This window comes from Trichomycterus rosablanca, chromosome 11 (assembly GCF_030014385.1).
Source record: "Trichomycterus rosablanca isolate fTriRos1 chromosome 11, fTriRos1.hap1, whole genome shotgun sequence".
Taxonomy (NCBI): domain Eukaryota; kingdom Metazoa; phylum Chordata; class Actinopteri; order Siluriformes; family Trichomycteridae; genus Trichomycterus; species Trichomycterus rosablanca.
In genome coordinates this window covers 18,775,795-18,792,533 of record NC_085998.1, presented here as the reverse complement: position 1 = coordinate 18,792,533, position 16,739 = coordinate 18,775,795, and the positions used below count along the sequence as shown (strand labels likewise).

Sequence of the window (16,739 nt, the reverse complement as noted above, 5' to 3'; positions counted from 1 at the left end):
GTAGCTCAAAGTCTGGATCAATCCACTGAGCTGTTAAGCTTAACGTGATCTTTTATATATCACACGATCGGATCGGCTACATTTAGGAAATATCGGCCGATCGCCGATAGCATATTTTGATTAAAAATCGGCCGATACCGATTCATAGCCTATCGATCGTTCCATCTCTAGTAAAAACACATGCTGTAGTCCATGTTTCAGCTTGTTTTTTGGGGGAAATGTTGAGTTCTGCATACCCAAGATAAAAAGGACCATCCAGATAAGTGAAAGGTGCAAAAGCCAACATCTGTCATGATATTCGCATGCATCAGTGCCTACTGCATGGGTGAGTTGCATATGTATAAATGCAACATTAGAGGTGTATATAGGGTAGGGTTAGACTTTTCTGTTTTGTTTTTTTAAATGTATTGTTTTATTTTGTTTGTGCATTGTTCCCACAATTTTTTGTAATAATCTAATTGCAGAATTTGTATTTTTGCCTCTACCGCTGCAGACCTCCACCCGTGACCTTGAATGCACTGAACTAATCCATGACACATGCGCAGTAGGCGACCACTTCTTTTCACAAGATGTGTTTGTATGGGGATATGTTATGCGCATGCAGGGGTCATGCACCAATCCCCATTACTAAATTGTATCAAGCAAAAATTTCACTTGCAATAATTAGTATCCTCAGCTCACAAAAAATACGAAAATGTGGAAATTAGAGTCCCAGTAGCATTGTACATAAATCAAATACACACTATAAACAAAATTACAACAATATAATTTCGAAAAAGTACAAACACTTCCACAGATTGAAGGTAACCTGAGTTTTACATATATTGCATAACTACAGAGCAGTTATTTATTTATGATGTGGATGGATTAAGTGTAAATAAACAAATGGAATGGAATTAAAAGTGCAGGAAGGTGCAGTTCCAAGTATACAGTACATGGTCCAGATTGAATATAGATTAAATATTAAATAGAAAGTGATGAGTATTGCACATTGGATTGGGCCAATATAGCCATATATACATTAGCATACATATGCGTGTGTAAACACAGTTGATGAAACACAGTAGGCAATATTTTTCTGTTGCAGTTTTTTGTGTGTGCAGGCATGAAATTCTAAATTAGTTTATATTTACAAAATACAATTGTACTTGAATGTAGAGCTGGGTGGTATGACAGTACATTCGGTATACCGTCTTTGATTCCTCGTACCGTATGGATTTTTGATTTACCGCCATGCCGTAGCATAGTTCATTTTTAACAGCTGTAGGCTTCAATAGGACGTCATATAATCATATAATATTGTTTGCCGATAAAAACACAATGCAGGATTGTGCAGATTAGATACATCTCACATTAACCAGGTAGAGTTAGCATAACAGTGTTTACAGATGAGAGAGGTTTTCTTGATATGGTGGGAAAAAAAAAAAAAAACAGCAAGGAAATGAGCTGTTGGTAGTTTAGAAGTTTTTTTTGTTCCAACACAGATTTGTCGGGGCACAATAGTTGCAAAAAAGCAAACGGTGGAGCGACATTACTACCGGGGTGAAATTTTAATTGCTATACCAACGTTATTCCAACAACACCGAAGCAATCTGGAAGCGTAGATGTATCAAGTCGTCCTCTTTTCTACAACAGACCTGTGATCAAGTTGTACAATCAGTGCAGTCATACCTCAGTATAACTGCACTTTATCAGTGGTGACTAGGAGACTGCAAATGTCATTATATTTGTTAAAGGGAGAGCTATCGGTAATTGTACAATACTTAAATATTATACTGTATTATTAATAAACATTGTATATTTTGCAACTGTTTCACACTTACTGATTTAATCACATATTGTCATTTTGTGGGGACCAAGCAAAGCTTATAGTACTTAAAACCTTCATTATATACATGGTGAAATGTAAATGATTTATATTCTATGTACTCATGACAGTAAAATCAGCCACAGACATATAAAAAGTCCCAGTCATACAAACAATAAAACACATAATGATAAACCGTGAAACCATCAGAATCTTAAAAAATACTGTGGTATACATTTTAAAAATGATAACATGCTGCAAATGGCCCGCGGGCCTTAATTTGGACATCCCTGTTATAAACAGTAACTCCTATTGTTAAAACCCAGGTATGGCAGCAGTTTTTAAGGTTTTCTTAAACTTTTTCATGACACATCACTGCAAAATAAGAGCTAAATTGAGCAAGAGATTGAAGCTGTAAAGCTAGGGAGAGCTATCGGTAATTGTACAATACTTAAATATTATACTGTATTATTAATAAACATTGTATATTTTGCAACTGTTTCACACTTACTGATTTAATCACATATTGTCATTTTGTGGGGACCAAGCAAAGCTTATAGTACTTAAAACCTTCATTATATACATGGTGAAATGTAAATGATTTATATTCTATGTACTCATGACAGTAAAATCAGCCACAGACATATAAAAAGTCCCAGTCATACAAACAATAAAACACATCATGATAAACCGTGAAACCATCAGAATCTTAAAAAATACTGTGGTATACATTTTTTGTCATACCGCCCAGCCCTACTTGAATGCATTTTCTTTTTTGAGTAATGGTCATAAAGCTGTTAAAGTTGGTATCAGCATGTAAATGGTGCACTGTTTCTCCCTCCTTTGAGCTGAGAACACAGGACAAACACACACACAACATTAACATCAAACAGCCAGCCAATCCCTGTTTTTATTGTTCTGTTTAACATCTGGAGACCTGTCTTTGTTCCAGAGTCTTGTCTTATCTCTGTAGGTTTTTGTAGTCTTCCGTTTGTTGCTCTTACACTAAGTCTATGAGAGGTAAAAATATAATTGATCATAGACTGAGAGAGATTGGAACAGGTGCTACTCTTTGGGCTCTGAACCCATAAAGTAGACTTATTGATTAAGACTGAGGCTGCTTTCTTATAATCCACTGCAAAACTGCTTTTAAGCTGGCTCTGCCAGTGTTTCCTATGGAGTAAGGCGGTGCTGCTTACCTTCCCGCTGCGCTACCTTGAGTGTTATGCACCTGAGTTTACCTCCTGCACAGGTTTTACCGCTTATCACTGCTTTCAAAGTTAAATATTGATGAACTTTGAGCTAATTTGCAGGTGACCTATTCAAAGTGCTGCCAATGAGGCAGATTGTTTATATGACCCACATAACAACCAGAAACTAATTCTCATCATTTCACAAAACCCTGAACTGTGTCATTTAACCTTAAATAAAGCATGTGAGGAAAAGCTAGTGAGCTGTGAAATGTGGAGACTGGATTTGCATTATAGATGGCAAGTTAACTCATACTGGAGGAGTGTGATTTGTAGCTTTTCAATAACGTTTAATTTGCTCTTAGATTAACGACACAATAAGGTTTCATTAACCCATATTATTCTTTTGCTGTTTTTCTTTCATACAAAACTACATAAAAATAAACTGTCAATACCGTCATTGCTATTTTTTATTTGATGTTATAAACCAGGGGTGTCCAAACTTTTTTAGTTGGGGGCCAGATGGAGTAAAAAATGTTCAAACACAGGCAACAAACTCTTGTAATAAAAAAAAAAAAACAGACCTACTTGATTACTAAGAGTTACACTTCCTTTTTATTTGAGTGACTAGTTATCTGTCTGACAGTGTTGTCCAAACTAAGATTTTGCCAATTTCACGCAATAGTTGATAATCCTAATCGGAAGATTATTATACATATTTAAATTAAACTCTAAACTCAGTAAAATAAAATAAAATTCCCAGCATGCCTGAAATCTTCAGCATTCGCTGTCTAGTTTTCGTTTCTTTAGAGCCACCATGTTTATCCAAAAATTCATGAACATTAATGTAGGTGTAATGTAATGTTTTGCGTTGGGGAAAAGATGATGTGGAGCTTTTTAGATTTAGAGTGTTTAATGTGATAGCAACACCAGAGTTCAGACAGTTCAAGCTGTTTTTTTTTTTTTTTACTCCTGTTTTATAGCAGGTCAGCTATAATTTTGTTTCTAAAATACCTCGTGAGCCGTTTAAAAAAAAAAAGATAACATGCTGCAAATGGCCCGCGGGCCGTAATTTGGACATCCCTGTTATAAACAGTAACTCCTATTGTTAAAACCCAGGTATGGCAGCAGTTTTTAAGGTTTTCTTAAACTTTTTCATGACAAATCACTGCAAAATAAGAGCTAAATTGAGCAAGAGATTGAAGCTGTAAAGGGATAACTTGCTTGTGTCATCTACCAGTCACTAAAAGTTTTCACTATTAAACTCTATTAAACCCTTGCAACTCATTCAAAATGCAGCTGCTGGCCTGGTTTTTAACCAACCTAAACACTGCCACATCACCCCACTGCTGCGTTCTCTTCACTGGCTTCCTGTAGCTGCACGCAATCAGTTAAAAATACTGATTCTCGCCTACAAGGCCAAAAATGGACCAGCCACAAGCTACCTTCGATGTCTAATAAAACCCCGCTCTCTACCACGCAACCTCAGAGCCACTAGTCTTGTTCGACTTGATCCTCCACCCAGAACTTGAGGAAGACAAGCATCAAGGCTCTTCTCTGTTCTAGCACCCAAGGGTGGAACGAGCTTCCATTGTCTGTCTGAACGTCCGAGTCTGTCAATGTCTTCAAAAGACAATTAAAAACCTTCATCACCTCTTTACTAAACACTTCAGTTTACATGTACTTACTAATGCTCTTATTTATTTGTTGCATTAATAAAAAAAAGGGTTTCAGCAGATTTGTATTCTTTAACTGTTCTCTACTTAAACTAGAGTAAGGTAATGTTTACTATGAAAGCACTTCTGTAAGTCGCTCTGGATAAGAGCGTCTGCTAAATGCCAAAAATGTAAATGTCACTTAACTATTTATGCCTAATGTAAGTGCATTTGGAAAAATCTGAATAGTGCCACATGTTGATTTCACTTGATTGCAACTGTGTCTTGCTTTAAGACTAAACAGGAGATGATTGGTCTGTGGAATCTGTGGGGTAGTTTTGACTTGGTGTATGGGAACGAAGACTTTTCAGGGAGAAAAGAATTGTGTAAGTTAGTGTGTGCCTCCTAAAGGCTAAGCTGAATGTTTTATTTACAATAACTACGTTTAAAGTGGTTTTCCAAATGACACACACTTGTACTAAATATTGAGGCTAATTAGTGACACACTGTGTGTGTTTGTTTGTGTGTGTGTGTGTGTGTGTGTGTGTGTGTGTGTGTGTTTTGCAATGGATTGGCTTCCTTTTCGAGGTGTGTTACTGCATTGCTCCCAGTAATTTTAGGGAAACCAGACCTATCATGACACCACCCAGGATGAAGTAGTGTTAAAGCATGACAATGAGATCAAATTTGTATATACAGGGGTTGGACAAAATAACTGAAACACCTGTCATTTTAGTGTGGTAGGTTTCATGGCTAAATTGGACCAGTCTGGTGGCCAATCTTCATTAATTGCACATTGCACCAGTAAGAGCAGAGTGTGAAGGTTCAATTAGCAGGGTAAGAGCACAGTTTTGCTCAAAATATTGCAATGCACACAACATTATGGGTGACATACCAGAGTTCAAAAGAGGACAAATTGTTGGTGCACGTCTTGCTGGCGCATCTGTGACCAAGACAGCAAGTCTTTGTGATGTATCAAGAGCCATGGTATCCAGGGTAATGTCAGCATACCACCAAGAAGGACAAACCACATCCAACAGGATTAACTGTGGACGCAAGAGGAAGCTGTCTGAAAGGGATGTTCGGGTGCTAACCCGGATTGTATCCAAAAAACATAAAACCACGGCTGCCCAAATCACGGCAGAATTAAATGTGCACCTCAACTCTCCTGTTTCCACCAGAACTGTCCGTCGGGAGCTCCACAGGGTCAATATACACGGCCGGGCTGCTATAGCCAAACCTTTGGTCACTCGTGCCAATGCCAAACGTCGGTTTCAATGGTGCAAGGAGCGCAAATCTTGGGCTGTGGACAATGTGAAACATGTATTGTTCTCTGATGAGTCCACCTTTACTGTTTTCCCCACATCCGGGAGAGTTACGGTGTGGAGAAGCCCCAAAGAAGCGTACCACCCAGACTGTTGCATGCCCAGAGTGAAGCATGGGGGTGGATCAGTGATGGTTTGGGCTGCCATATCATGGCATTCCCTTGGCCCAATACTTGTGCTAGATGGGCGCGTCACTGCCAAGGACTACCGAACCATTCTGGAGGACCATGTGCATCCAGTGGCGGTGCCGTGTATCAGGATGACAATGCACCAATACACACAGCAAGACTGGTGAAAGATTGGTTTGATGAACATGAAAGTGAAGTTGAACATCTCCCATGGCCTGCACAGTCACCAGATCTAAATATTATTGAGCCACTTTGGGGTGTTTTGGAGAAGCGAGTCAGGAAACGTTTTCCTCCACCAGCATCACGTAGTGACCTGGCCACTATCCTGCAAGAAGAATGGCTTAAAATCCCTCTGACCACTGTGCAGGACTTGTATATGTCATTTCCAAGACGAATTGACGCTGTATTGGCCGCAAAAGGAGGCCCTACACCATACTAATAAATTATTGTTTCAGTTATTTTGTCCAACCACTGTATATTAGGGCTGTCAAACGATTAAAATTTTTAATCACGATATAGCTCAGAATTTCATAAAGTTAATCGCGATTAATCGCATTAAAAAAAAAAAAAGGAGGTGGTTTTATTGTTATGGCTGATCGGTGTACATACACTAACATACACAAAAACTCATTCGCAATCAACACAGTCTTGTTCCCTGGGTTCTGACAACTCATACTAGTGACTATATTACTTGCATCTTTGCACAATATTGCATTGTTTTTGCTCCTTATTCTCACCTTATTCTACCTGCTGCTATATAAACCCTACGCTGCTAACTGGATATCACAATACGTTTTTATTAGGGCTGTCAAAGTTAACGCGATAATAATAATGCGTTCCAGTGTTGCCAGATTGGGCGGTTATCCACCAAATTGGGCGGATTTTGTTGGAAAACAATTTAATAGCATTTAAATAACACTTCTGTTTAAAAGAAAATATTCAGTTTTAAGAAGCACCAGCATTGTAGAAGGCTATTAAAAGTAAAGTCAATTTTCAATGCTGATTTGGCTTAATAGTGTTGGTCAGTCTGTATCATATTCTTGAAATGATAAAGTATTGCAAAGGAATATCTTTGAAATTCTTCCTCATAATGTTAAGGTTGCTATATTTTGGTTTTTCACTTGTCAGGGAAAATTAAGAGAGAAAAAAGCTTATTATTATCATGCGTGTGATATATATCATTTACGTGATCTGCGTATCACGTTACCACTGTGTGTTGTACGTCACTGAGCTGATATGTGTATCAGGTGACCAGCGGGTAACGGCGTGTTATGTTTAAGTGTGATGCTCCAAGTTGTGGATTAAGCAATAAAGACAACACGTTCTCCACATAACTAGTGTCATTTGTATTTCGTGGTTAAGTACAAAACATAACAATGCGGGTCTTCGTGATGTAATTCTACATGGCACTCACTGCCTGTATAGGTAAATTTTTCCTGTATAGAATTTGCGTTAATGGCACTTTTTTTTTTATCGCGTTAAATTGAGATCGCGTTAATGCGTTATTATCGCGTTAACTTCGACAGCCCTAATTTATATATATCCGACAAGCATATATTGTCCCGTTGCAATATAAACACAGTACAGGGACAGTGGTAGCCTAGTGGGTAGAGCTTTGGGCTATCAATTGAAAGGTTAAGGCCATGCTGCCACTGTTGGGCCCTTGAGCAAGCCCCTTAACCCTCTCGGCTCCAGGGGCACCGTACAATGGCTGACCGTGGCTGACCCTGCTCACAGATTACACTCTAATTATTGCCTTATCATCCACTTAAACCAGTTATCAATTAAAAAGCATTTTAGTCCATTGTCATATATGTATTTGTTTTACTTTTAATGTCTTAAACTAAGTGGTGTTCATATTCAGAAATCTTGGCTACTATAGTTTATTGGATAAAAGAAAACAAGCCTCGTTGACCTGCTTTTTAATGCAGATTATTTGTCTAACACTAACAATCACATATTTACCTGCTTTCATTATGCATGCGTATAAAAAAGGATGGACGATTGTAATCACAGAGGATCTTTAAAATATTTATAGAGATGCCAATTTCTTTTGATTGATAACCGACCAGCCTATACCATTCAGTCAAAATACTGTATAATCTCAGCTCTGCTACCAGTCGGCTGGACGCCCCCTAGCAGGCACAAATGTGAGTGCTTGCAGCAGGCCAAATTGGCCACTAGTCTGCTGGGTGGGAAAAGACCAAATAAAAAAAAGTGGGTGGGGTCTTTGACATTGTGTATAGATTCTGGTTAAGAGCTTGTACAGAGGTGAGAGACTGGCAAGACTGGCCTCATGTGCAAATCAAAAAAGGCATGGTGAATAGGATGTGGTCATGGAGGGAGCATGTGTCAGACAAATATACTCTCCGTGAATACAGTCAGGGTCCCCAGCAGCAGAATACTGATTGGGAATGCTAAATTGGGAGAAAAAGGCAAAATATGCATAAATAAAAAGGTAAATGTAAAAAATCTGATACAAATGTTTTATAATGAAGTCTTGTCTTGTATCAATAAGGGTTTCTTTTTATTTTTCAGCAGTTTATTCTGTCTGCTTAATTAAGAATTATTTATCGTTTAACAAATGAAGTAAAGCATTTACTTTAATTAAACATGCTGAGCTGTTCTATAAGCAAGTGTTGGAACCAGTGAAAGTAAAAATATACTGTAAACACATTAAGCCCCAGAGCGAACCTAAGTGAAATGCATTGTGGGAGTCACTGGAACTGTATTCCCATCTGGAGATGTTTGTTTGTGGGAATGTTTACTCATGCTGATGGTCTGTAGGCTCTCATAAATAATGCTTTTACAAGGACACAGTATTTGTATGCTTATCGCATCCTCTTTAGCTCTGTGTAGACTAGACTGTTTTTACTCAACGTACACCCATTACCAGAGTTTTGTCTCCTGGGTTTTTGTTACCCTTTTGGCCTTTCATCGCTTGGCAAGTTTTGTTTAGCTTTGTGCTGGAGGCAGTTTCATGTTTAAAAGTCTGCTGTAAACAAAGAGGTGATGCAAGCAAAGAAGGCTAAACAGAGCAGCACATGAAATGCATTTATGACCAGAATTGCAAACAAGTTTTAAAAACCAGTGTATGGCTTTAACACTAATCAGCAAAATGTTTATAGACAGTTTATAGACACCACTTTTATTTCTGTTTTAGTCACAACCATTGCTAATGTTTATAAATACACTGATCAGTCATAACACTAAAACCACCTTTCTACACTCACTGTCCATTTTATCAGCTCCACTTTGTAGTTCTGCAATTACTGACTGTAGTCCATCTATTTCTCTACATACCTTTTTAGCCTGCTTTCACCCTGTTATTCAATGGTCAGGACCACCACAGAGCAGGTATTATTTAGGTGGTGGATCATTCTCAGCACTGCAGTGACAATGACATGGTGGTAGTGTGTTAGTGTGTGTGGTGCTGGTATAAGTGGATCAGACACAGTAGCGCTGCTGGAGTATTTAAATACCGTGTCCACTCACTGTCCACTCTATTAGACACTCCTACCTGGTTGGTCCACCTTGTAGATGTAAGGTCAGAGATGATAGCTCATCTATTGCTGCTGTTTGAGTTGGTCATCTTCTAGACCTTCATCAGTGGTCAGAGGGTGCTGTTGGCTGGATGTTTTTAGTTGGTGGACTATTCTCAGTCCAGCAGTGACAGTGAGGTGTTTAAAAACTCTATCAGCATTGCTGTGTCTTATCCACTCATACCAGCACAACACACACCAACACACCATCACCATGTCAGTATCACTGCAGTGCTGAGAATCATCCACCACCCAAATAATACCTGCTCTGTAGTGGTCCTGGGAGAGTCCTGACCATTGAAGAACAGCATGAAAGGGGCCTAACAAAGCATGCAGAGAAACAGATGGACTACAGTCAGTAATTGTAGAACTAAAAAGTGCTTCTATATGGTTAGTGGAGCTGATAAAATGGACAGTGAGTTATGCTGATCATTGTTGGGAAAGGCTTGTCAAAGTGCAGTAGATGTTGATATGGTTCGATGAGTTTGGTCTGGAGAACCCTTATTGAATCATGAGCCAAGCCTTCCTGTCTAGTATCTCAAACATAGCAAAGCTTTTCCAACAGTCTGGACGCTGTTGTTGCAAAATTGTATACTTAACAAGCTCATGGTCCACATACTGTTGACTGCAAACTATTTTTATCAATAATTAATTGGACTGTGAGCTGGTTTAGATTAACATGTAAAAAATGGTATGATGTTTAAGGTTCAAAAGGTTAAAATAGAAATAACATACAAAAATAACATCCCTTACAACATTACGCAATCGCTGGGGGACTAAACTATTAGCTAAAAGGTATTGGGTCAATGGATTCAGTGTTTATGCCAAATTCTGACCCAACAATGTGCATGTGGAAAATCCAAGATTGATCAGACAAGACTCTTTTTAAGAGTTACTTTCTTATTAACACCATGTTTTTGCAGACAGAAGTACTCTTTTTATTTTATTATTTATGATTTTTATGAATATATATGTTTTTTAATGTAAAAGAATTGCTTAAAAACCTTACTTACTTAAGAAAATAAATAGTGACTGCATACTAACGCAAAAAAAAGTGTTGTCTGTGTATACAATTCTGTGTATAAAAGCATGTACTACTTTTGCCATCTCCTTAATAACCAGTTAGAAACCATAGTTAGTTTATAGTTTTTCATTTTTGTCCTTCAGCTCTGGATGGTTGAACCTAGCTCCATGTTTTCCGTGATGAGGTTGTGGTAGCTGGCCTTGGTGCTGGCTTTTTCTTTGATGGTGTTCCAGGTTTCCTGATGGCCTATCATCACAGTTCTCCTGCTCCACCTAAAAGCTCCACCAACTGAGATGTTGAGGAGAAAGGTTGGGGCTGATGTCTCCAGTGTTTTTGCTCTTTAGCCGCCTAAGAAAGAGATATTCACTTTAAATCAGTAGAAGCGTTTGATGCCCATGAATTGAGGGACATGCAGTGTCCAAGAGACAAAACTCTTTAGTGCTAAAGTCTTCAAAATTGAAGATTGAACCCAGGACCTTCTTGCTGTGAGGCGACAGTGCTAGCCACCGTGCCGCCCTACAAGTGGGAGAAAGAAAAGAAGATGAGTGATTAAGATACACGACCAGCAGGCATCATCTGTTCTGTTCTGCTGACAAATAATTTTGCAATTAAAATGTGGATATTATGGTTTGGGATGGACGATAAGGTTACAAATACTTTACAGCTTGTATGTATCCTACTGTATTCTTTATATATATAGAATATTTGTTTATGCATTTTCTCCCCTTTCTCTCCCGACTTTTTTTAGCGCGTCCAATTGCTCTATTGCGTCACGCTTCCTCTCCACTAATGCCGACCCCAGCTCAGATTTGAGGAGAACAAAGCTAACCCACGCCTTCTCCGACATGTGGGCAGCAGCAGTATGCATTTCGTCACCCACACTAGGCGAGTACATACTGTATATGTGAATCAGCCTTGTGTACGGAGAGACACACCCTGATCCACACTCTTTCCCCACCTCTGTGCAGGCGTTATCAATCAGCCAGCAGAGGTCGTAGTGCATCAGTTACGAGGAGTCCCTATCCAGCTTATTACCCCACCCCCTCATATGAACAACAGTCCAATCATTGTTCATGTGGCTGCTCAGCCCAGCCGGATGGCAGAGCTGAGATTCGATACGATGTATTCGAAATCCCAGCTCTGGTGCACTAGCATGTGTTTTTACCCTATTCTACTGTATTCTGACTGTATTTAAAATTTTTCTGTAGCCATGCTTGTTGACGTTTATATACGTAGCTCCTCCCTGAGGTTTCCCCTCACTCCGTATCTTGCGTTCTCATTGGCTGTAGCTCAACATCGCACTACCACAGTTGTAACCTTTTCACTTAACACTTTTTACAGCACAGGACTTGGAGTTGCCAACAGGTCCAAATATTCAGCATGCTAGATGTTTTGCAGAAGTCTGCGAGTGATCGGCGAGCCTTTTCGGATTGTGTCTTTGAACAATTTACACATAGCAATTAAAAGACTATTTTGGAGCCCTAAGCGAGGGTTGATTTGGCTCCAAGTTGCCGCATCTGTCAGCAACCTTTTGATTTTTTTTGTGCAATTATTACCATGACCTAATTTGGAATTAAAAGTGAAAATGTTATTTAAGCAATAGAACACGAGAGGGAGTGTGTTATCGCCAATAACATCACGGCTGTGATTTGGTCGCAGGCACGAGCCGAAGGCTTTTATACAACAGTTTTTACAAAATAAAGAAAGAAAATAAATCAAAGAAGCCCTGAATTTCATATTAAATATGCTTTAATATTGACAATACCTTCCGCCAAAAAGTAGTTCCACAACGAATATAAAGTTTAACACTACAAAGCAGATATCCCAAGTTGCAAAAACTCATTTCAGGGAGGTAAGAAGAACAAGAAGAAGAAGGCAAGAACCTCCGAAGGGAAAAAAAGAAATAAAAAACATCTCACACACACACCAAAGGTTTTGGGTGATAACAGAACTCTTAGGAGCTGCTAACTGGGCTATTAAGCTAACTGTTCGCGTTACAAACACATTACAGTTCCCTACATAGTGCACTAGATTGTGTATCAGATCACGGATATATGTTCCCTACATAGTGCACTAGATAGTGAATTAGACAATTGATTTATGTTCCCTACACAGTGCGCTAGATTGTATATCAGATAACGGATTTATTACACGATCGGGAATAAAGTCTGTAGGGGTGGGTTTATAAAATCGATTTTTCGATTTTAATCGATCTTTATTTGAACGATCCGATATCGATTCATATAAATGCGAGATCGATTTTTTAAATACGCCCCTTTTTACGGTGCACACGGAAATCTATTACTATTGTTACCCCCTTTAATTTCGCGTGACCAGCCAGTGTTTTTTCATGCAACGAGATCTGACCTGCACATCAGTTTAGCATGGCAGAAGCTCAAGTTATGACCACTACACAACTTTTTGCACTGATTTTCGCTCGGCTCTGGATTCGGGAGGAACTCGGTGTTCGCTCTGCGATCAAAACTCGGCTCTCAATCAATGTGAGTAACAGCGAGGGGAAACACAGGGGAGAGGTTGGAAACAGGTGGAGCGCAATATAGTTTCTATCAGAATACATCAGCACACGCGAGTTTTACAGTATTTCTGATCGTTCTCTACAAAACAAAATATTTATTAACCTCCAACTCACTATAGAACAATCCATGCTGCTCGTGTTGCCAAATCCACTCAGATTCATTTATTTCATCAGCGCACAAACTTTGATTGCTCGCTACTTGTTGATGTGCATGTTTGGACGTGGTATCATTAAACCTTTCATCACTTCTCACGTGTGTTTTCGTGACAAAACGTAGTTTTGGAGAGCAGAGAAGCTCGCCTGTGATTCCCCCTGGTGATAGATGGTGTAGTGTAAAACTCCCCATCGCCGATCAGTCGTGTAGTGTGAACATTACAGCGACCAGGTGTTAATCAGAGTGTCGTGTAGTGTAAACTTGGCATAAGCTGTTCAACAGCCAGGTGTATGTTTACATTACATTTACAATGTTGTAGCATGTCAGACAAATGAAAGAAAACAGTAACATTCATTTTTTATTATTATTTCATTTGTCTGACATGCTACAACATTGTAAATGTAATGTAAACATACACCTGGCTGTTGAATGTTACTGTTTTCTGTTTTGGATTAATTATTTATGTAAACAAAATACACAAATATTTTTAATAATAAATGTTCTTTGTACAATTATCACATTCGTTCTCTGAACATCTTTACATATTTAAACAAAACCTGTTAATGTAACTCAAATATGCCTAAATGTGTTGAATCGAAATTGAATCGAAAATCGAAGATCGAATCGAATCGGGACCTTGTGAATCGGAATCGAATCGATCCAGGAAATTAGTGGCGATACCCAGCCCTAAAAGTCTGTGTCGCCTGCGTGCGCGTTTGTGTGCATGAAGCTTGTCGTTACTGGCAACGCGTCAGCGGAGTAATACAGTTGTGGTGTGAAAAGGCCGTGCTGTTATCACAAATATCAGCACAGTTAGAACGCTTCTCAACCAATCAGATTGTAAGGTCGGAACTAACTGTTGTATAAATTTGGTTAAGGCATGCCGGCAGCTATTTTTTCTTTTTTTGTTAAACACTGCACAGTTTTGTGGAGGTCCTTTTTTTTATTACTGTTCTTTAAATTTCTGCTATTATTTTTGTGTTTTTTTTTTTACATAGCTTTCCTTTGTTTTACGTAGCTGTTGTTTTTATCTGTCTTTCAAAAATGTGATGTTCTTTGCAGATAATGTCCAATTAGTTCCATGGGGGGGGGTCTCCTTCGGGGGGTTAAAACTTACATCAAATTGACACACATGGTTAAAGTTTGTCACTGTTTTTGGTGGGACAGTGAGACACTTGGACATAACATTTCAGAACCTTGGGAATTTGGGTCTATTTAATCAAAGTGCCTTTGTGAAGTCAGGCACTGATTTTGGACATGAAGACTTGGCTTGCAATACGTTCCATTCCATCCTGAGCAGAGTTAAGGGCAGGGTTCTGTGCAGTCCATTGAAGTTTTGTGTCAGTCTTGTCAAACCATGGTATTTATGAAGCTTGCTTTGTGCACAGAGGTGCGGTCATGATGCAGTGTGCCTATGTGGTTATGATTACTGGTGGATCTTGAGCTTTTCACATGTGAAGAATCGGACGAGTTAGGGATGTTTAAAATGTTTAGCTAGAATTAAATAAATTGTATGTCTCTCTTTATTTATAGGTGAACTTAAACCTAAAACATCACCTAACTAGCCATTCTCACTGTCATGCAAATTTCTTTTAAAGGAACTTGTGAATCGATTAAATACTTTTGTGACGGTAAATGTACGTTGTGTGTTGTCATAATGATTGTTGACGTTAAGCCTGTTTTGTTTTGTTTCTCTTCAGCCATGAATGTGACAGTGGAGGAGATTTTAAATGCCTACAGACAAGCCTGCCAGAAACTCAGCTGCAAGCCCAATCCTAAAGTGCTCCAGCAGATTCAGGTATATATTATATAAACTATATTAATGATCAAATTGCAAAGTGAATAAACAAAAGAGAAATCTTAAATCAATACTTGGTGTGACCACCCTTTGTCTTCAAAACAGCATCAGTTCTTCTAGGTACAGGGATTTTGTAGGATTATAGTCAGGTTTATGTTTAACCATGTATACCAAACAGGTGATAATGATCATCATTTGTAGGTTGAAACACAGTCATAGAGATTGTGGATCATTGCAATGACACTAACATGGTATTGGCAAGGTAAATCAGGTGCAGCAGTTTGCTGGGATTCTTAAATTCTGTTTAAATTGACTGGCCTCTTTATTAGGAACACATAAGCAGTTAGTACTGGTAGTTGGTGTATAGTTGAAAACTAGAGCTGTATTTTGTAAATTCAGACAGCACTAATGCAGCTGCTACACTTATCTCAATACAACACACACTACCATGGAATTACCATGTTTGGGTCATTGCAGTGCTAAAATGCTTCACTGCCAAAAGGTTGTAGTGTGGCAAAGATGGGCTACAGTCAGTAATGGCACACCCACACAGTTCAGCTGTATAGTAGGTCTAGCTTATGAAATAAGCAATGAAGATGACCTGATAGGTGTCCCTAATAAAGTGCTCAGTGAGTATATTATAATATAAATTATACATCTGCCACCACTCTGATCAACCATAACATTAAAACCATCTCCCTGTTTCTACACTCACTGTGCATTTTATCAGCTCCACTTACCATATAGAAGCACTTTGTAGTTCTACAATTACTGACTGTAGTCCATGTATTTCTTTACATACTTTTTTAGCCTGCTTTCATGCTGTTCTTCAATGGTCAGGACCACCACAGAGCAGGTATTATTTAGGTGGTGGATCATTCTCAGTGCTGCAGTGACAATGACATGGTGGTAGTGTGTTAGTGTGTGTTGTGCTGGTATGAGTGGATCAGACACAACAGCGCTGCTGGAGTATTTAAATACCGTGTCCACTCACTGTCCACTCTTAGACACTCCTACCTGGTTGGTCCACCTTGTGGATGTAAAGTCAGAGACGATCGCTCATCTATTGCTGCTGTTTGAGTTGGTCATCTTCTAGACCTTCATCAGTGGTCACAGGACGCTGCCCTTGGGGCGCTGTTGGCTGGGCATTTTTGGTTGGTGGACTATTCTCAGCGCTGCTGTGTCTTATCCACTCATACCAGCACAACACACTCTGTAGTGGTCCTGGGAGAGTCCTGACCATTGAAGAACAGCATGAAAGGAGGCTAACAAAGTGTGCAAAGAAACAGATGGACTACAGTCAGTAATTGTAACTTCTATATGGTAAGTGGAGCTGATAAAATGAACAGTGAGTGTAGAAACAAGGAGGTGGTTTTAATGTTATGGCTTATCAGTGTATATTAAGCTTTTTCCACATACATTTAATGCAAAAGCAGTGGTTGAGACATAGTATGCTGCATTTTTATACTGCTGAGAGCAAAGTGCCTTGTTTGCATCTTGCTGAGCCACAGAAAGATTTGTCAGGATAAGAAAACAAATGAAAGAAAAGCGAGGGTGATGAAGAGCATGTTATCACTGCC

General features: G+C 39.0%; 1 protein-coding gene across 3 annotated transcripts in view; it reads left to right on the top strand.

The window, feature by feature from the left end:
• The window catches only part of ppp1r37 (protein phosphatase 1, regulatory subunit 37), a 63,939-nt gene that overhangs the window by 11,676 nt on the left and 35,524 nt on the right, over positions 1-16,739 (top strand). For 2 of the 3 annotated variants that reach the window (XM_063005264.1, XM_063005262.1), the window contains exon 2: positions 15,062-15,159. In XM_063005264.1, coding sequence (XP_062861334.1) covers positions 15,062-15,159 — 98 coding nt within the window. Of the gene's footprint in view, positions 1-14,126; positions 14,202-15,061; positions 15,160-16,739 lie in introns of those variants that run through there. The other variant, XM_063005265.1, reaches the window with a different exon arrangement.